General features: G+C 38.7%; 5 protein-coding genes across 5 annotated transcripts; all 5 read left to right on the top strand.

Moving 5' to 3' along the window:
* The first annotated feature begins 526 nt into the window (after positions 1–526).
* Positions 527–2,301, top strand: insv (insensitive). The gene is made up of 2 exons (XM_017243925.3): positions 527–954; positions 1,018–2,301. The coding sequence occupies exons 1-2, from the start codon at positions 946–948 to the stop codon at positions 2,095–2,097; spliced, it is 1,089 nt and encodes a 362-aa protein (XP_017099414.2). The 5' UTR covers positions 527–945; the 3' UTR covers positions 2,098–2,301.
* Positions 2,302–2,669: 368 nt separating this feature from the next.
* Positions 2,670–3,434, top strand: Sws1 (SWIM domain containing Srs2 interacting protein 1). The gene is made up of 2 exons (XM_017243924.3): positions 2,670–2,940; positions 3,001–3,434. Exons 1-2 carry the CDS (start codon positions 2,835–2,837, stop codon positions 3,432–3,434), a joined length of 540 nt encoding a protein of 179 aa, XP_017099413.2. The 5' UTR covers positions 2,670–2,834.
* Positions 3,408–4,547, top strand: Rad1 (Radiation insensitive 1). The gene is made up of 2 exons (XM_017243923.3): positions 3,408–3,543; positions 3,618–4,547. The coding sequence occupies exons 1-2, from the start codon at positions 3,436–3,438 to the stop codon at positions 4,335–4,337; spliced, it is 828 nt and encodes a 275-aa protein (XP_017099412.1). The 5' UTR covers positions 3,408–3,435; the 3' UTR covers positions 4,338–4,547.
* A 969-nt stretch (positions 4,548–5,516) lies between these two features.
* Cyp309a2 (Cytochrome P450 309a2) lies at positions 5,517–8,473 on the top strand. Its single transcript, XM_017243972.3, has 6 exons — positions 5,517–5,816; positions 5,878–6,226; positions 6,834–7,256; positions 7,321–7,444; positions 7,855–8,118; positions 8,208–8,473. The coding sequence occupies exons 1-6, from the start codon at positions 5,620–5,622 to the stop codon at positions 8,369–8,371; spliced, it is 1,521 nt and encodes a 506-aa protein (XP_017099461.2). The 5' UTR covers positions 5,517–5,619; the 3' UTR covers positions 8,372–8,473.
* A 248-nt stretch (positions 8,474–8,721) lies between these two features.
* Positions 8,722–11,556, top strand: Cyp309a1 (Cytochrome P450 309a1). The gene is made up of 6 exons (XM_017243973.3): positions 8,722–8,962; positions 9,993–10,344; positions 10,397–10,816; positions 10,878–11,001; positions 11,068–11,331; positions 11,395–11,556. The coding sequence occupies exons 1-6, from the start codon at positions 8,763–8,765 to the stop codon at positions 11,553–11,555; spliced, it is 1,521 nt and encodes a 506-aa protein (XP_017099462.2). The 5' UTR covers positions 8,722–8,762; the 3' UTR covers position 11,556.
* Positions 11,557–19,406: the final 7,850 nt, after the last annotated feature.

The raw sequence follows: 19,406 nt of genomic DNA, 5'->3' as shown, positions 1-19,406 counted from the left end.
TATTTTTACCAAATACCAATCCCGATCGTTCAGTTATATGACAGCTATAAGATATAGTATAGTATGCAAATATAAATTTGGTATGCCGGTGTATTTTGCCAAAAATAGCATTCATAGAAAGTCAGACTTCTCTATCTCTAAAAACACCAAAGTTATGCATTTCTGATCAGTCAGTTATATGGCAGCTATAGGATATAGTCTGCCGATCCCGGCCGTTCCGACTTATGCACTATTATAAGTCGTACTAATACATTAGTATAGTGTACTAACACTGCGTGCAAAAGAAAGAAGGGTGTATGGAAAGTTTCTAGTCAATAGCTTTAAAACTGAGAGACTAGTTTGCATAGACGGACATGATTATATCAACTCAGGAGGTGATCCTTATCAAGAATATATATACTTTATAGGGTCGGAGATGTCTCCTTCACTGCGTTCACACTTTTGACCAAAATTATAATACCCTCTGCAAGGGTAAAGAAATTCTATGGAAATCGTGACTGCGACGATATATTTGCAACACTCGACTACTCTGCAAATTCTCCGACAACCAATAATTCTTGTTCCCGCGCAAAACAAACTTGTAAAGGTGGAAATAGAAAAGGAATAAATGGGAGAAGGAAAAGGCAGCTGGGCTAGTTGGAAATATACCCGTTCTCTAAACAGGACTACATGTCTTTACCTAACAAGCGAGAGAAACGGATTGTAAAAGGAAGACAGAGAGAGTGATGGGAATCTCCCTGAAAATGCTTGCACTTTGGGTGTCAGTGTGTGTGTAAATGGATTCCAGGTAGCAATTGTATTGGATTCCATTGTTTCTTTTGGAGAAGCCGCAGGAGCCGAAGGACTGGCAGGACCTAAAGAAAAACCACCCCTACTGCAGGCCGCTTTTCGCATTCTGCCGCCAAATTTCATGCACAGTTGTCGCTGATCCTCGAAGGATTCAACATGGATAATGTAAGTGCTTAATTTTCAGTAGCTGAAATTCTGAGTTTTTAATCTTTTCTCCAAATTGATTAGAAATTTGAACGTATTGTGAGCGCCACAGAACACGGGGATCTGAAGTGGAGCAGACCGTTGTATTTGAATGCATGGTCACAAACCAGCAGCGAGGATTTTGCCTTGCTCAGGACCATTTCTGCGGTGGATTCAAATATGGAAGCGGAAAACCGAACACTTCGTGAAAAAGTACGCTACTTGGAGGCTAAACTGCAACAGCACACAGACCTATTGTCGCAGATTCATGCAACATCCGCCAGGATGCAGCAGGGATCCTCCTTGTCATCGGACACGTCGCCTCCCACACCACCCGCGGTTTCCAATCCCCAGATCCTGACTCCGCCCAGCTCTGTCATATGTGCACCCATGCTCCCCAATTCCACTACGGTTGACTACAAGATTATATCATCCAGTAATGACGCGGACGCCATAGAGATTCGTTTGGCGGCGGAAAGTTTGAACAGCCTAAGCACCTCGGCAGACTCCGATCGTTTGGAGATATGCCTGGAGGAAAATCAACAGCAACCTAATCAGAGTGGTTCCGTCAAAAGAGAGCATAACTCCACGCCGCTGCAGTTTATTAAGCGCCGAAAGCTACAGGAAATTCAGGTGTCGGAGACCAATGAAGAAAACCCTCGACAAAACATTAAATTGCCAGCGAAACCCCTAGCTAACAGAAAAGTCCATAACGGCAGCCTTACAGATCTCAACAACCCCATGGAAAATGTAATGGTTTCCATAGGCCCGAATAACACTTGTGTGCCCGCTATTGTATTCGAGAACATTAATTGGTCAGTATCCTCACTTGCCACTCGAAAACTCTTGGTATCAATATTCGACCGGGAAACCTTGGCCACTCACTCAATGACCGGGAAACCGTCGCCGGCATTCAAGGATCAGCATAAGCCGCTCAAACAGATGCTGGATCCTCTTAAAATACAGGACATAATCTTTGCAGTGACTCACAAGTGCAATGCCACCGAGAAGGAGGTGAGGAATGCCATCACTACAAAATGTGCCGATGAGAACAAGATGATGAAGATCCAGAACGGGAAGCGACGGAGCAGTGGGGTCAAACAAGACAAAGAGAACATGATCTAGAATGTAGAACTATTATTTATATTAATTGTATTTTTATTAAATTAAACATAATTTTAGCCTAGAAGCTTTTAACCGTGAACCAAAAAATCAGAAAATCCATAAAAAAATTTATCCTAGTACTGAAAACATTATAATAGAATTATGAACAACATCAATCTAATATGAAGGATATTTAGAAGATCTCGGAAGATTCTTTTCCAATCTGAACCAATAAAAAGGTTATTTTAAAATGTTGTTTCTTTTCTGAGTATAAACTACATAATTCATCAGTATTATTATTACAATTTTTTGGGTAAACCAATGTCAGAACGACATTTTAGAATCTTTTAATTGAATAATGTATATTTACATAATATACATGAAGAAAAATATGCTTCATGATATAAAGTTTACATAATTGAAAAAGGAAGTTAGAAATTATTTAAATACAAATATAGGCCTTTAGTATAAATATAAGTTCGTATAATAACTCAAAAAAATGCAATAAATAGTCATAATTGTTTAAGTACTTGCAAAGAAACTTTTTTTTTTCAATAAAAACAATACTTTGAAATAAAAATCAACGATTTGCAAAAAGTATTTTAAGCGATAGTTCTAGATTCTCTAGAAAATATACCAATTAAAGGTGGTTGCCAGACGTTGCACCAAATCAGCTGATGGCGTTGATATTGTTTTTGGCGCTCTTAACAATTTTTTAAGTTTACCTATTGTGGTAAAATTGTGTTAATATGTACTAAATGGATGCCCAACCGGAAAACGTTACCAATTGCTTTTTGCCCCAACTTGTCGATCAAATCTTTGACAACTTTCAAAGGGAAGCGGCGATTTCCACTCCAACCAATGGTACGTACACACATCAAACACTGCAATCTCACATTCTAACAAAATTTAATGTCTTTTTAGAAAACCGTAGTCAATTTTTCTACGATTTAAGTGTGATACTTGGGGAAGAGTTGGTAAGGCGTACACTTCAACTTCTTGACGTTTATAGGTTCACATATTATTACGCCAAGAACCGACAAAATCAGTGCGTGGTAGAGCTCTACAAGGGAACGGAATACTTTCGGCTACTGCCAAAGATCAACTATTGCAAGTGCGATTTCTTTCAAAGCTGTGTGCTGCAGCTGCCCACCGGACTTCTTTACCCGGACATACCAGCTGGACAAGACTTCGAATTAGCAGGTTGGAACGAAGTCAGTAGGCAGTCCTTCACATGCCAGCACGTTCTAGGTTTACGTCTGCAACAGTTACTTAAACTGAGTGACCAAAAAGTTAACGAACAACTTCTTAACCCAGCGGAGTTCCGAGAGGTTTACCTTTCTTTATTTGAGGACTAGAATGTCGGGTATGGAGGATCCCTCGCCCTATGGGGACTATAAGTTCGTCGGTCGTGTGGATCACGTCAAAGTTTTTAATCAGGCCATTAAATCGATTTGTTTTAATGATGTAAGAATGTTAACTGTCCTTTCCTTTTATTTTATTGTTTACTAATATTCAGTAATCATTATTTTTCTTCTCAGTATGGTATGCTTCATGTTTCCGATGAGGGCTTGCGCATCACTGTTGAGCAGGGAAAGTCTATCCAGGCAACTCTTTTTATGCCGCCAACTGCCTTCAAGGAGTTTTACGTACAGGATTTCCAAAGTTTTGGACTAAAAATGAACGTATTGTCGGAGTGCCTCAATCTCTTTGGATCCGCCGACTGCAGTTTGAGGATAATGTACCGCGATCAGGGCAGTCCGTTGAAGATAATATTATACCCGTACGACGATGAGGATGTTAGCACTGAGTGCGCCATCCAAACAATGGATTGCGATGAGCCCATTGACTACGATTTAGAGTTAAAAGGTCCAGATCTAAACGTTATTTTTGTTCGTGGATCTAACCTCTCCAAAGTATTTCACGAATTGGAGAAGTCCGCGGAGGAATTTGAGTTTATTACGTCGCCGGAGAAGCCACACTTTAAGATCACCACCGTTGGCATTATGCAAGCAGTTTTCAGTGTCGAGGTAGCCAAGACCAGTCCTATGATGATGATGTTTAACTGCAAGAACACAGTGGTAGCTCGCTATAAAAGCAATCACATTAGGCTTACCAATAAGGCGATGCAGTCGGCCACTAAAGTGGCTATAAAAACAAATTCAATTGGTCTTTTAGAGCTTCATCTGGTTATGCAGGGCGACGGTCAGGAGGAGATCTTTGTGCAGTTCTACATCATTCCTTTGCTTAATAATGAATAAATTACTTAATTTTGTTAGATATTTATAGCCGTTCTAGGCCATAGCAGCTCGACATGATGCGAGTCTGATGCGAGGAATTCCCTTTTCAGAACAGAAGCTATAACTACAATGCTGCCTCCCCTGCGTTTGTTGGTAAAATCTTTCATATCTGTATATAATATTATACTACACTGTATATTACGTTTCAATAAAAATTTGTCATTATAAAAATGACCCTAAGGTTATCAATTACATTTGAAACTGGAACGTTTTCAACGATGCATTAAAGAAACCAGATTTCACAGGCATCTCTTATTTAAATGTGTAAATATATTATTCCACGGTAAAAAATATCTTTTCTCAATATTAAAAAGAAATACTATATTACGTTTCAATAAAAATTTGTCATTATAAAAATGACCCTAAGGTTATCAATTACATTTGAAACTGGAACGTTTTCAACGATGCATTAAAGAAACCAGATTTCACAGGCATCTCTTATTTAAATGTGTAAATATATTATTCCACGGTAAAAAATGTCTTTTCTCAATATTAAAAAGAAATACTATATTACGTTTCAATAAAAATTTGTCATTATAAAAATGACCCTAAGGTTATCAATTACATTTGAAACTGGAACGTTTTCAACGATGCATTAAAGAAACCAGATTTCACAAGCATCCCTTATTTAAATGTGTAAATATATTATTCCACGGTAAAAAATGTCTTTTCTCAATATTAAAAAGAAATACTTTATAAATATACTCTTATATTCAATTATATACATTGTACATATATACTATTAGATAGTTTAATATACTAATAAAGTGTACTATTAGATGTTTAATTATTTTAGGAAATACTTTTAGGATTTATTAATCAATACATCGAGCAAGTGTTCCTGTAAATAATTCTTTTGGAACTAAAATTATATTAAAATTTGTATTAGTCAAGTAGAGTTTGTTATTTTAATGTTTATTTAAATCTAGACCCAAAATTATTACTTAGATCGGATCGGAGATTCTACAATTTCTTTGTTTAGCTAGTCTGCAAACTAATATTTTTCTCAGAATAAGATTTCCAACGTTTGATGCTAGTTCATTGGCCTGCCATTGTTGACAACTAAATCCAGTAGTGCTGATAATTTTAAAAATATACACGAGTTAGTCGGTCCCTTTACATTTTGACTTGGGCTATCGGTCATTATCTGTCGTATGCTGGCGACAGGGGAATTTCTCATCGGGACGATCAGTACCAGCCGAGAAGCAGAGGAAGAACATTCGTTCTCCTGGATCGCATAGACATGTACATATTACTAGCTCTGTTCCTGGTGATACTGCACCTTCTAGTACTACTTGTTTACCTGTACCTGACCTGGCACCATAAGTACTGGAGCAAACGGGGACTTACCACAGCTCAACCGCTTACAGTGCTCGGTACGTATCCTGGTCTGCTTACCCGAAAAAGCAACTTGGTCATTGATATCCAGAAAATATACGAGTAAGTTCCTTTCACTTTGCAAGTAGTGCGGGTTTTTGGTAACTTTAAGCGACACCCACAGTAAGTACAAGGGAAAACACCGAGCTGTCGGTGTTTTTGTGACGCGCCAACCCCAGATCCTGATCCTCGATCCGGAGCTGGCTCACGATGTGCTGGTTGGAAATTATCGATGCTACAAGGATTCGCTGACCAGCTCGTACATAAGGCATGCTAAACAGGACAAGTACGCCCGCCTCAATCCATTTTGGGCCTCCGGAGAATCCTGGCGAAGACTTCGATCCGAGGCCCAAGCTGGCCTTTCGGGCCATCGCCTTAAACACGGCTATGCCATTTGGAAGCAGGGCGGAAAAATGCTGATCAACTACATGACCCAGCAGGTGGATCACAACAATACCCTTGAGACTAGAGATGTGAGTTTGTACATATGGGTTTTTACTTGCATTTAATTTTTTTATTTAAGTATATTACGTTTATTCTTAAAAAAAAATAAAACAAGAAAGAAAAACAAAGTTACAATTAATCAGTTATATAAAAGCTAGAGGATATAGTTGGCCGATCCCGCCCAGAAAGGAAGGGAGTGTGCAAAGTTCCAAGTCGATAGCTTTAAAACTGAGTGACTAACTGATGTTTAGGGCACTTTGATCCAAAATAAAGTCCTATATAGAAAATAAACCAAACTAAGAAATTGTGTTTGAACATGATTATTGTTTCAAATAGACTCATTATTGTTTAAAAAGTTATTGAAAATGATTTTTTGAGTATTTACCAAAATGACAATTTAACAAGAAAGGACGCTATAAACTAGTTTCCCATCATTACAGCATTATAGGAATCTCCATGATATATGGCATGGCTATATCGACTCGGCAGTTGATGCTGATCAAGAATATATACATATACTTTATGGGGTCCTTCTCTATGTTACATACATTGCCACGACTACAATATCCCCTTGTACTCTAGGAGTACCGAGTATACAAATTCAACAAATTGAAAATTCGTGTCTTTTTTTCGTAGCTCTGCTTTCGTTACACGGCTCATGTGATGGCTGACTTCATTTGGGGCATCGATGCTGGCACGTTTACCCGACCCGAGCAGCCAAACAAGATCCAATATATGGCTACCAGATGGACCAGCTACGCCTTCTATATGATTTCGTGGTTCATGGCCACCATAGTAGCTCCAGGGATTCGCCTGCTGTTGAAATTCCGCTTCTACCCCAAAGACACGGAAGAGTTTTTCTCGAACTTGACCAAGGAGTCAATAGAAATGCGCCTGAAAAGTGGTAAAAACTCCAGCCGAACGGATTATCTCTCCCATTTACTCCAACTTCGTGAGCAGAAACAGGCCACCCACGACGATCTGGTAGGTCACGCTCTGACGGTTCTGCTGGATGGTTACGACACTACCGGAACGGCCCTCCTTCATGCACTGTATTACGTATGTGGTTGCATTGACTTCCGATAGGAATTATTATACTTTTCATATTAAATACACTCTTTAGTTGGCGGAAAGTCCTGCAGCTCAACAAAAGCTGCGCACGGAAATCTTTTCTAGCTTGGATGAAGAAAAGAGCATCGATTTTGACAAACTTTGCGGCCTACCCTATTTAGAGCAAGTCGTCTATGGTCAGTTGTTTACCTAATTTATTATTTAAATTTATTTCAATTAAATTTGGTTGGCAAGAAGAGGAAAGCAAATTCAAAATGTATACAGTCTTTATTAAGAGGCCTAAAATAAAATGTTCTTTACAAAAGAACCTCAAATTGTAGTCCTCTATTCCATGCAAGATCCTGCAACACCCCTCGAGGTGATGTTCGATCTACAATGGTTTATAATGACTCATTTTGGTATTGCTTGTCTTCATATCTGAGCAATATTTCTTATTTGGTATGCTGCATCGTACCCATCACCCATCTGTGAAAATACATCCGATATTTTCAGTATATAGTATGTATGTCAATAGAAACTCGGCTATGCCCGAAGTTAGCTTTCCTTTCTTGTTTTAAGTGACTATATATTTTATATTTATTACTAGAATCCCTTCGACTTAGCAGCTTGATACCACAATACACGAAAGTTTGCACAACTTCCACGGATATTAAGCTAAGCGAGCTCAAAAATATCCGAGTGGAGAAGGGCATTATGATCATGATACCCAATTATCAGTTCCATCATGACGAAAAATATTTTTCCGACCCCGAAGACTTTAGACCAGAACGATTTGATAACGGGGCTTATCAGGAGCTCATGCGAAAAGGAATATTCCTGCCCTTCAGTGATGGCCCCCGTGTTTGTATGGGTAAATAAATAAAGTATACTTTAAAGAGTATAATCGTTAATATGATAACCATATTTTTTCCGTTCTTTTTTTCCTTTAAACCTTTCTAGGGATTCGGCTGGCTCTATTGACATTAAAATCCGCACTGTTTTATATTATATGCAACTTTTATGTGGTGCGGAAAACAGAGCGATTGATCCCCAGGGGAGACTCAGGTTTCGGCGTTGTACTACAAGGGGACATCAATTTGGAATATCGACGAGTTTTCCGATGAGGACGATCAATAATGTTTTATATTATCATTACGATTCCTGATGAAATAAAAATATATACATATGTTTGGAAATAAATAATTCGCTATTTGAAATAAACAACATGAATGATAAGCCAGTCGAATGCATAGATTGCTTGGAAATCACAACCACAATACTTACCTCTCCAACAAACAACACCAGCAAGAAAATATAATCTTATCACATTCGAGAGTTGAACGAAAATTAAAAACTTATAAAACAGATTGTACTGGTGTAAGGTTAAGATTATTAAGAGAGAGGTGTACAATGTATTTTATTCTCTTGGGAGCTTTGATAGGCCTTACCAAACACACTTACTGGCAGTAGCTAACAGAACTCGGTGGGGGACTGATCGATCACTTTTGACCAACAATGTGGACTGCAGTGGCTGTGCTTTTGGCCTTCATTCATGTTTCCTTCGCCGTTGTCTATATATACTTGACCTGGTATCACAAGTATTGGGAAAAGCGGGGGGCTTTGACCGCTGAACCTTTAACTATTTTGGGAACTTATCCTGGAATCCTAGTCAACAAGAGTCGCAGTTTCATTCTAGACGTTCAGGATGTGTACGAGTAAGTGTCCATTTTTTTACTTCGTTTTGTCATCGAAAATTTAGTAAGAATCTGTAAAATATACATTAGTTTCGGTTTATAATCATTCAATAAATAAAAGCTGTTTATAAGTGCTCATATCTTTCCCGAAAGTTGGGTCAGATGATAAAATTTTATTAGGTATTATTTTTATACCCGGTAGTCCTAGATCACAAGGATTTTTTGCAGGCGAAACACCCGGGTATTTTTCGGTCCCTTAAGTAGACCATACCTGCCACCCATAAATATGGTCAATTAAGTAAAAGGGTAACTTTTAAAGATTAGCTGTTCTTCCTTGTTTAAGTTATTTTAAAGGTTTGAAAAGGTGAAATGGTGAGGATGGTCAAAAGTTTATTTATTTTTTATTATTTTTTTTATTAATTATTCTTTCATTATAAAACAACTTAAATTAATAGGTACCATTATACATGCAATGTTGAGCTCGTTTAGTAGGTGCTTGACTAGTAAATTTGAGTGGCCTGATCTTTTAAAGCATACCCTACTTTGTGCACCATCAGGTCCTTTTTCAAGTTCGCTCTGCGCTTGTACCATGGCCTCAGGTTTTTGGTTTGAATAATTCGAATATTTTCCAAATTAGATTTTGATGGAATGCCGAATAGCAGTCCATAATGCTATGAGGGAGCAATTACCGCTTTGTATATTAAAAGCTTGTTTCGTAGGGATAACTTGTTCCGACTATTAAGAAGCCGTCTTAGTTTCTTCAGCTTTGGCCTTTGTAATGGATACTGTGTGTGTTCGGAAGTTTAGCCGATTGTTTAAATAAGCCCCGTGGTACTTGTAACCTGCTACATAGGGCAGTTTTTGGCTTAGAAGAAATACCTCAGGACAGGATTGGGGACGGAGGGCTTTGGACACAGCATTTGGAGGGATCTGTTTTTCTTTTTAAGAATCGAAAAGTTTGTAGAAGTACGTTCATAAATCAAACATGGTTGGATAGAACTCAAATCAAATGTATTTCCCTGAGATTCAGAGAAGATCTATGTTATTTCAGCAAGTACAAAGGCAAGTACCGCGCAGTAGGCACCTTCATTACCAGGCAACCTCAACTGTTGATTTTGGATCCAGCTTTGGCCCATGAGATCCTGGTGGATAAGTTCAGTCACTTCCGGGACACGATTACCAGCAGTTTCGTGGGCCACAATCCGGATGACAAGTACGTGAGAAGATCCCCGTTCTTCACCACTGGCGAGGAGTGGAAGCGGCTGCGCACCGAAAATGGGGCAGGACTAACGCCCAACCGACTGAGGATGGCCTACAAAATTTGGGAGCAGAGTGGTCGTAGGCTAGTCGAATACATTGAACGGGCTAGGCAGGAGAAGGGCGACGTTATCGAGACCAGAGATGTGAGTACAAAATAATCAAAAAAAAAATAAAGACAAGGTTTTTTATTATTAGCTGGCCTATCGCTTCACGGCCACTACCATGGCCGACTTCATCTGGGGCATTGACGCCAACTCACTAAGTGGAAAAGTCGGAGAGGAGGCAGTGTTTCAGAAAACCTCCACAGACTGGACAGCGAGTGCTTTCAGCTCTATAATGAAGTTCAACAAGTCCCTGGTGGCACCGTTCCTGCGCAATTTTTTAGGAATGCGATTCTTTCTCAAGACTACGGATGAGTTCTTCCTACAGCTGACCCAGGACGCAGTGAAGCTGCGGCAAAGTGGCAGCGGCGAAGGCCGCTCGGATTACCTGTCCCACTTGATTCAGTTACAGCAACGCGGCAATACCATCCACGACTCTGTGGGCCATGCTCTCACGGTCCACCTGGACGGATACGAAACATCCGGAGCAGTGCTCTATCACATGTTATATTCGGTCAGTTAATTTCATTATATGCGGATCAGTGTAACCATTAATAGCGTATTGCTCTTATCAGCTCAGCGAGAACATTGAAGAGCAGGAAAAGCTGCGCTCGGAAATTTTAGAAGCCCTGGCCCTCAATGAGAGTATCAGCTACGAGCAGATTAATTCTCTGCCCTATCTGGACCAGTGCTTCAATGGTAAATGGCTCGAATTAGGAAACCCGGACTGGATTCGGAATATTTGAGAAACTTCTTTTATTTCAGAGTCTCTGCGCCTTGTCACACCTATCGGCTTCTTCATGCGAATCTGCACCAAGGACGTTCAGATAGATTTGGGAAACGGGAACTCCATCAACTTGGAGCCTGGCATCAGCGTAATGGTGCCCGCTTATCAGTACCATCACGATGATGCCTTCTACCCGGCAGCAAGCGAGTTCCGCCCCGAGAGGTTTGCGGATGGGGCCGCAAGTGTTTTCAATAAGCGTGGAATGTTCTTGCCCTTTGGCGATGGTCCTCGTATTTGCTTGGGTATGTTTCTTTTAATTATTATATCAATAAATTGTGTAGGCCACTAACAATATAAAATCCTAGGTATGCGTGTTGGACAACTCACTGTTAAAACCGCCATACTAAACATAATCTCAAACTACCTGGTGGAGCAGACGAAAAAGGTGCCCCTGGGCGCGGATACGGGAATGGGAATATTCCTCAATGGCGACGTAGAGCTGAAATATACGAAACTGGGAAATTAAATTTCGTCTCATATTTTCGGGAGTCCTCTTTACAGATATTGCTTTTGGAGGCAGGATGCTTTTGGGGTTTTCACTTTTTATATATGTATGTATGTATTTTAGCGCAACTGTAATTTGTATTTGAGCTCGTATGCACTATAGGAAATATGAACACTTTTTCTGGCCAAAAATAATATCTCAAGAACGAAACAAGATATTTAAGTTCTGATTTTTGATTTGAGTTCACATGGTCAATAGATTCAATATTTTAAAAAAATGTGGGCGTGGCACCGCCCACTTTTTAAGAAACACATTCTAACTCAAAAACTAAGCAAGATATTTAAATTTTGATTTTTGATTTGAGTTTATATGGTCAAAAAAACTCAGAAATGAAAAAATTGTGGGCGTGGCACCGCCCCCTATTTAAAAATAACATTCTAACTGTTCGGTTTTGCACTAGTCTCACAGCTAACAGATTCACATTCAAGGTGTTGAGGTTGCCTCCTTAAATTATGAATTTCTTCGAAAGTGCATTTTTATGCATATTCATATTTCACTCATTTGAAGAAAATTAAACAATCTACAACATGGACTAAATTACATTGTCCGACTCCGCCAGACTTGGTTTAAATCTCTTTTTAAAAATGTGATTTATTTCTAAAAATTTCTTATGCTAGACTGCTTACATTTTCACTTTATTAAAAGGACAACACAAGTTTTTTGGACACTTCACATACACAAACACACAATACAAACCACTTAAAAAAGTATTCATTTCAAAACTTTTTATTTTGTCCATAAAATTTTAAGTATTCGTGTTTTTAAAATCGCATCAAAAAATCGTAAATTCTAAGCTCATGTAAATGTTAACATCAACAGCTGTTTGTAACAGCTGTTTTCTTCGCAGTGGCGCCATCTATGAAAATTTCTGGTATGCAACATTAAAAATTAATCTATTGTGAATGATATGCAGTTAAAATTATTTAAATCCTTTAACTTTCAAAAAATGGTTTTTGGCCAGAAAAAGTGGTCAAATTTCCTATAGTGGTATGTTTGTATGTATATTTGTACTCGTGTTGGCGAGTGCTTGGTGTTGCAAAAGCGCTGGACTTTTGGTGCAGCAGCGGCGAAATTTAATTTAGCGCAAACCGACCGCAGACCATCTGACACTCCCGCTTTCATCCGCCTACTTTTTGTTTCTATTCTTGGACTTATACACTCAAAAATGTTGTAATAATGTATAATATTTATAACATCCCTTAAATCTAACTTAAATTGCAAAAGTCTCAGAAACATATGTTGTTTAAGAACTCGTAGGAGTCCAAGTATTTAAATAAATAATGTGTATTTTATAATGGTCTACTGTATCACATTTTTAGGTTCATCGCTGATTCTTTAGCGTATGCACTTTCATATTGAGCGACCGCATGCAGCGGACGAAGGACGAACGATAAAAGACAACACCGATCCCGAGCCACAATGCCACCGCGTGTGCATGAGTATTGTGTTACAGGCACTGGCCCAGCTTTTCATTTTTTCCACCGTTATTTACATTGTTTTTTTTCCTGCAGCTTTTTGTTTTGCAACAAGCCACAAAATTTCATTTGAGCTTGCAATATGGCGCATTTAAATTTTGCTTCCGCCCCGCCAGCACCGCCTTGCTGCAAATGCATAAAGTTTGCTTGTCGAAGGGAAAAATATGTATTTCCCTGGGGATATGAAATTCGATGTTGCCCTCAATGGCGGCTCTGAACGTTTTATGTATTGGTCTAACCGAATTGCGAGCCAAAAATTAGAGCTGCTTACTGCCACCGCAAATATTTGGATTCTATTTGAATTTTGATACATTTGTCTGTGGCTTGGGAGCCAGGATCAAACAGTCGTAAAAAGTTAATGACTGGCGTAGGTAACGAAAAAGTAGAAATAAATAAGGGTGGCCTGGGGTGCGGAAAATACCTGGACGAGGATTTTCATTTCCCTTTACACTGGAAAAAATGTAAACAATATGGGTTGGCTTTATATTAATAGCATATAGTATGTATATAAAAAAAATATTATATAATAATATTAATATTTTTATATTCTTGCAGAGGGTGTTTGTAATCTTGTACCTCCTGAGAACATAATTATGTACCTCCAAAGTTGATAGTACATATAGAAAAATATGTTACTAAATTTCTACGCAAATCTGTACGGATCTGTTGGCTACATCCTAGACCTGCAATATAACGGATATAATTGGACCTACAAAATTTCATAGGGATCGGCCGATTAATAAGATTCTATAAATTTGATGTTTTTCGAGTTAGAGAGTATGAATTTTGTATGAATGCATATTATATTAAATAATATGACGTACCATAATAATATGACGTATACTATAGATGCCATATAACTGAACAATCGGAAATGAGAAAGTTGGAACTTCGTACAGATTCTATTTTAGGATTCGTACAGATTCAGTTGATCCGACCTGCTAAATCTTAAGTATATCTTATAGTTTCAATATAACTGAACGATCGGAAATAGTATTTTGTAAAAATACCAACTTTGGTGTTCTTGAAGATAAAAGTTTGGGACTTTTTTAGATTTTATATTGCAATAAATTGGTTATATTTGGTTAGATATTCACTTAAGGAATCGGCCAACTACATCCGATTTTGCTATATACTATACATCCGGTTTAAGTGCAAGGGTATATGAGCTTTGCCCTTGGGTATATCAGGTTATATTAGATATTCACATAAGGATCGGCCAACTATATCCGATTTTTCTATATACTATACATCCGGTTTAACTGCAAGGGTATATGAGCTTTACCCGTTGGTATATAAGGGTATATTAGCCTTTCTTGTTTTTCATTAAATATCTTTGAGCTTATCAAATATTTTGCACATTTTTTCCAGTGGCACGGGCGGAACAGAATTCAAAGCCAAAGACAAGGCCTCATTTCATGTTGCAGTAACACAGGTAGATAAGCAGTACCAGAAGAAGCAAAGGCGCGGAAGAACTTTGGGGCAGGCTGGGCAGGGCAGAAAACAGGGCTTTCGGCGGGAACGCCGTGGAAAGGGGCTCAGTAGGAGCTGCTAGGAGCGGCTTCATGCTACGTTGGCTTTTATCCAATTTACCTGATAACCGCAAATGAGCGTTAATGGGCAAATAAATAGAAAAGTGGCAACTACGCCACGGCTGCGCGTAAACTGAATGAAACGGAGGGGGAGGCGAGGGAAAGGTGTACCCTAGGTTGGGAGGCCATAACCATTTTTGCGGCTTGATGTCCTGTCGCTTTTACTTAAGTGCACATACTAAACAAATTTAATGCGCCTCCCTGTTTTCTGGGTTGAATCATTCAAGAGGGGGCTTTTAATTCTTGCCGCCATGGCCAGCCTGGGAGAAGCAAGTGCGGAAATGCCAAAATTGTAAATGCATGTAGAGATTTTACAATTTGGCACCCCTTTTGGGCTCTTTTCGGGAAACTCTATTTGGGAAGCACTTTTTATAATGGCATGATGGGTCGTCTCATAACTCTCATCATACTCTTAATTATAAGAAATAATTAACCGAATTAAACTATTAATATTAGAAACCAACTTAGTTTGATGGAAGTAATTAGTTTTCACACCAAAATATTTGCTTTCGGTGAGTGCGTGTAGGGAGGTCTGCCTATAGCAGTGGTCGGCATTCAATACATTGATATGAATTTAATGCATTAGTAATGGTAACGTACTCATACTTTTATACTGTGCATGTGCAGCAGAGCTCGAGCAGAGAAATTTGCTATGCCCCTAGAATAGGGGGAGGTGCCCATTGATATTCGACGATAGTAAATTTTGAACCATCATAGTACCATCGATAGTCGTCGATACTATGTCCCGACATACACAAAATTTTTTTTGAGGTATAGCAGAAGAAATTTGTTTACTTTGTCTAAACGTTTTGGATTAAAAATAAAAGAGTATTCATATTTTGCTCCTTGAGCCAGGCTCGACAGACGTAGCGGTTAAACCGATGATCAATAAAACATACATAGTTTTAAAAAATTTAGGTAACATTTTTTCAATTATTGAAATGCACATTCATAGTTGTATTAAAAAGAAAAAAACAACATATTTATTGCGCTTCATGCATTACCTTTAAATACATATAATTTTAAGATCAAAAAGTGTTAAAAATTATTCAAAAAGTTGTGGCTTTTGTTTATAAACATAAGGTTATCCATAATATCGGGCTACAGGCGTGTCCTGCGGTCAGAAATAATTTGCCCAGCTATGCGAAAGCCCCTTTCTGGAATTCTCAGGAAGTGGCAGGACCACAAACAAATTTTATTGCGACTTCTTTGAAGAGCGCCATATTGTTCAAAGATTCCTAGAAGTATAATTAATTGAAAAAAATAATAATATACATTAATTTTGAATCTTTCCTTTTAATACTGTAACGACTCGCAGACTTCCGGCTCGTTAACAGTTTCCACATGCTGCCTGAGCATTATAATTGCTTCAGATCGCGCTGTAGTATTTTGGGTTTGCAACTTTGTTTGCAAATTTTTAAACAAAATCCGAAGACTCCGACTGGTTTTGTGGTGGTGTAGGTGGTGTTTCCGACGCAGACGACTTTCTGGTTGCAACAATGAGCTCCTCCCCTAAGCCACGGCATTGCCCCGCAGGCAAAAACCAAGCTTTTTTGCATCATTTTCATTTCGCATATCTTAAGAATAATTAATGACAGTGTGGGGTACTTCCCAACAAAGATCTTTTTAATCCCTTTGTCGAAAGGACGCTAAAATGTGCACAGTTCTTCCCCAATTTCGAGCTCCTCGACACCAAAGGGCAAAGTGGTCTTTGTAGCGAACAGCAAACCAATGGATAGTGTATCCTTGGTGGCCAAAATTCGTTCAATCATTTCGTACGCACCTCCTGAATTAGAGTTAGGGGGTCTTTGCAATATTGAGCCATCTGAAACTTGGCCATGACCGTGGAACATTCTCTTTATAAATGGCACAATTGTTTTGCATTTAGCGAGTACAGGGTGCAGAATATCCATTTTGATTCTTCTTTCACAACAAAAATAAATGGTGTGTGCAAAAAATGAAAGGTTTTTCAGAGCCATTTCTTTATATGCCTTTTTCATCGTCGCATCGTTTTTAGTGTCAATACTCACAACTTTTTCAAGGAGCCCCCTGGAGTTACGGCACAAAAACATCGATGATTACGAAATGGTCTATACTATAGACTCTATAGCATTAGGGAATGTACTCAGTCCTAACAGGAAACAGATTAAAAGAAAATTTAAAAAAAAAACCTTGTTTTTTAGGAACATTCCCGAATATCAATAAACGTGCCAATAAAATATATCATTTCGATGAAGTGAACGTTACTCGACAAGCCCGTTTATCGGTAACTTAAACAGGGTAATTTCTTCCGGCCCTAAAAGCTAAGCCATAGCAAAATGTGTTGCCAATGGTCGTGGGTAAGTGGTCCAAAATCTATGGCATTTCCAATCAGCTCCTATACTCCAATAGCTCAGACTCCGCCCCAGCCACCCGTTCCCTGAAAACAGCCAGAAACACATGTGACAAATCTGCACACCCTGCAAACAATGTGCCAAATTTGAAATGGGTGGGTGAGATATTAGGCCGGTCGGGGCAAGGAATGGTGGGGAATGAAGGGTAAAGCAAAGGGCAGGGGGTCACGGTACTCGAGCCTTGCCAACATTGCGTCAACGTAACATTAATTTGTGCACGTTCCATTTGCCAGCGGGTCGCCTTTCGGATCTGGATGGTCTTCTGTTTGGCTCGGTGGAGCTACCGGCATTGCAACACTTTGGCCACAAACATAGCAACAATCACCCCAGACACCCAGCCAGCCAGACACCCCGCTACATACAAACAGGTCCTTAAAATGGGATACACTTGGAAAAAGGGTTGGATTTAACATAATTTTAGGTGGATCTTTAAGGTTAGTGGTGCAACCGAAATTAAATTATCATTAAATAGAATATTGTTGTCAATAACTAAATAATAATGTACCAATAAAACAACACCATTTTTGAGGGGTTATATACAGTTGTGTTGATAATACTTGCACAAAAATTCATAACGATCGGAGCATTAGAAAGTTATAGCTATTTATAGCGCACTACCTGCATATAAAACTTGAACAAACTTGAAACTTAAACGCGATTATCTCAGAATCTTTTTTTTGGGAAATTACCTTTGCGGTGGACACGATTACTAATCCGATCAACGCCAAATTTTGACCACTTATTTATTATAATATTAGCTAGTCCGTAAACGAGGGATTTTCATTGAAAACTCCTTTTTTAAAGCATAAAAATGGAAAATCTTATACCTTGAAAAAGTACATTTTTTGTTAAAAACGTCGCCATTTTTTTGTTAATCAAAATTTTTAAAAATCCTTCGTTCACGCACTAGACAATACAATATACTAACTAATTTTTTTTAATTTTGGATTTCCGATGAACCGTTTTCGGGATATTATGTCCACCGCCAAGACACCATCGAAAAAAGACGATCCGACAATATTATACATATAATATTTTTTTATGAAAAAATTTAATTAAGTACCCATAAACATGTACTAAACAACGTCGGTAAAACATTTTTCATAAATATTTTCTATGGTGTCAAAAAAAAAACGATAAAATTCCATTTTTTTTTTGTGCGGTACAACTGTATATAACCCCTTAAGACCGGATAAGGCTGTTTTAGGGATAAGGAATAAATTAATATGGTTGTCATAAGCATTTTTATACATTGTAAATATGTACGAAAATAGTAATAAATGATGAAATAATCTAATAAGCGAATATTGTTTTAAAATATTTACAGCACAATCATTTAAAGAAACCTCTACACTAACCTTTAGAATCTACAGAAAATTGTTCCCAGTGTAACCAACCAGAGAGGTAGACAAATGCAGGCCACCAAACGGCTAATGGAATTAGCAACAATTTAACCATTAAACACATCATGTGCATTGGCATGTTGCACATTCAGTTGGCAGATAACTCTTTCCTCCTTTGTCGTCCACATTCCCCCATTGGGCATTGTTTGGAGTCCCGTTCCGGGGCTTGGTCTGAGGTTTTGTTCCCCCGAGGCCCCCATGGATCCGGGTGCCGGCTGGTTGGCTCTGTTACGAAAGGCAGGGACAGGGATATAGGGGCCCAAACGCGGTTTATTGGCATTAAATCGGAGCTTCGTTGCCATTTTGGCTTTGCCTTGCTTAATAGACTTTGGTTTGCTTTCACTGCATTTCTGCTGTGGCTGCTGTTGGCCCAGACCACCCTGATTTCCCCTGATTTGGTCATACAAACGTGCCGTCTAATTAAATGGAAATCCGGCCAAGCTCTTCGCCATCAAAGTGCGGCGTTACTAGCCATCTTGGTCACCGCCTCGGACAAGTGTGGCGGATGGCGGATAAGGAACAGCTCAGGTTAAGTATCTTCCGCTTTTATGGCAGGTACTTGTCTCGGTAAGTCCGACTAAATATTTTTGCTGAGTCGCCACAACTTCCTCTCCATAATACTATCAATAGTATTTGCACTCAGCGCTGACGCTAGAAGTTCTCGAAAGGAACTAGACAAATTTTTGATATAGGGATTATTCTCGAAATGGACACAACAAGAAGTAAGTTGATGTACAAGTAAAAAATAATCATTTTATTGGGACTATTTTTTAGTTTCCTATAGGAGGGTGATTAGATTAGTATAAAATATGCTTAAAACAAAAGTCAATTCTAGTTGTATATCCCTAAAACAACTAGTTCCACTTCTCAGTGCAAGTCAGCATCTTCCAGTTATTTATCCTAACGAGAGCCTCCACATCACATTTTGCGATTTGATTTTATTTGTGTG

This window comes from Drosophila bipectinata, chromosome 2L (genome assembly GCF_030179905.1).
Source record: "Drosophila bipectinata strain 14024-0381.07 chromosome 2L, DbipHiC1v2, whole genome shotgun sequence".
NCBI classification, from domain to species: domain Eukaryota; kingdom Metazoa; phylum Arthropoda; class Insecta; order Diptera; family Drosophilidae; genus Drosophila; species Drosophila bipectinata.
The sequence above is the reverse complement of the archived record's forward strand: the minus strand, read 5'-3'. Positions and strand labels throughout refer to the sequence as shown.

What these genes read in the sequence shown, in the direction of transcription:
- Rad1 (XM_017243923.3), top strand. Translation starts at nt 3,436, where the DNA reads ATGTCGGGTATGGAGGATCCCTCGCCCTATGGGGACTATAAGTTCGTC. An exon ending in AATCGATTTGTTTTAATGAT is followed by an intron (nt 3,544 to 3,617) that starts GTAAGAATGTTA and finishes TTTTCTTCTCAG; the next exon opens with TATGGTATGCTTCATGTTTC.
- Sws1 (XM_017243924.3), top strand. Translation starts at nt 2,835, where the DNA reads ATGGATGCCCAACCGGAAAACGTTACCAATTGCTTTTTGCCCCAACTT. An exon ending in GATTTCCACTCCAACCAATG is followed by an intron (nt 2,941 to 3,000) that starts GTACGTACACAC and finishes ATGTCTTTTTAG; the next exon opens with AAAACCGTAGTCAATTTTTC.
- Cyp309a1 (XM_017243973.3), top strand. Translation starts at nt 8,763, where the DNA reads ATGTGGACTGCAGTGGCTGTGCTTTTGGCCTTCATTCATGTTTCCTTC. An exon ending in TCTATCACATGTTATATTCG is followed by an intron (nt 10,817 to 10,877) that starts GTCAGTTAATTT and finishes TGCTCTTATCAG; the next exon opens with CTCAGCGAGAACATTGAAGA. An exon ending in TGGTCCTCGTATTTGCTTGG is followed by an intron (nt 11,332 to 11,394) that starts GTATGTTTCTTT and finishes ATAAAATCCTAG; the next exon opens with GTATGCGTGTTGGACAACTC.
- Cyp309a2 (XM_017243972.3), top strand. Translation starts at nt 5,620, where the DNA reads ATGTACATATTACTAGCTCTGTTCCTGGTGATACTGCACCTTCTAGTA. An exon ending in GATATCCAGAAAATATACGA is followed by an intron (nt 5,817 to 5,877) that starts GTAAGTTCCTTT and finishes CGACACCCACAG; the next exon opens with TAAGTACAAGGGAAAACACC. An exon ending in TGGCCCCCGTGTTTGTATGG is followed by an intron (nt 8,119 to 8,207) that starts GTAAATAAATAA and finishes AAACCTTTCTAG; the next exon opens with GGATTCGGCTGGCTCTATTG.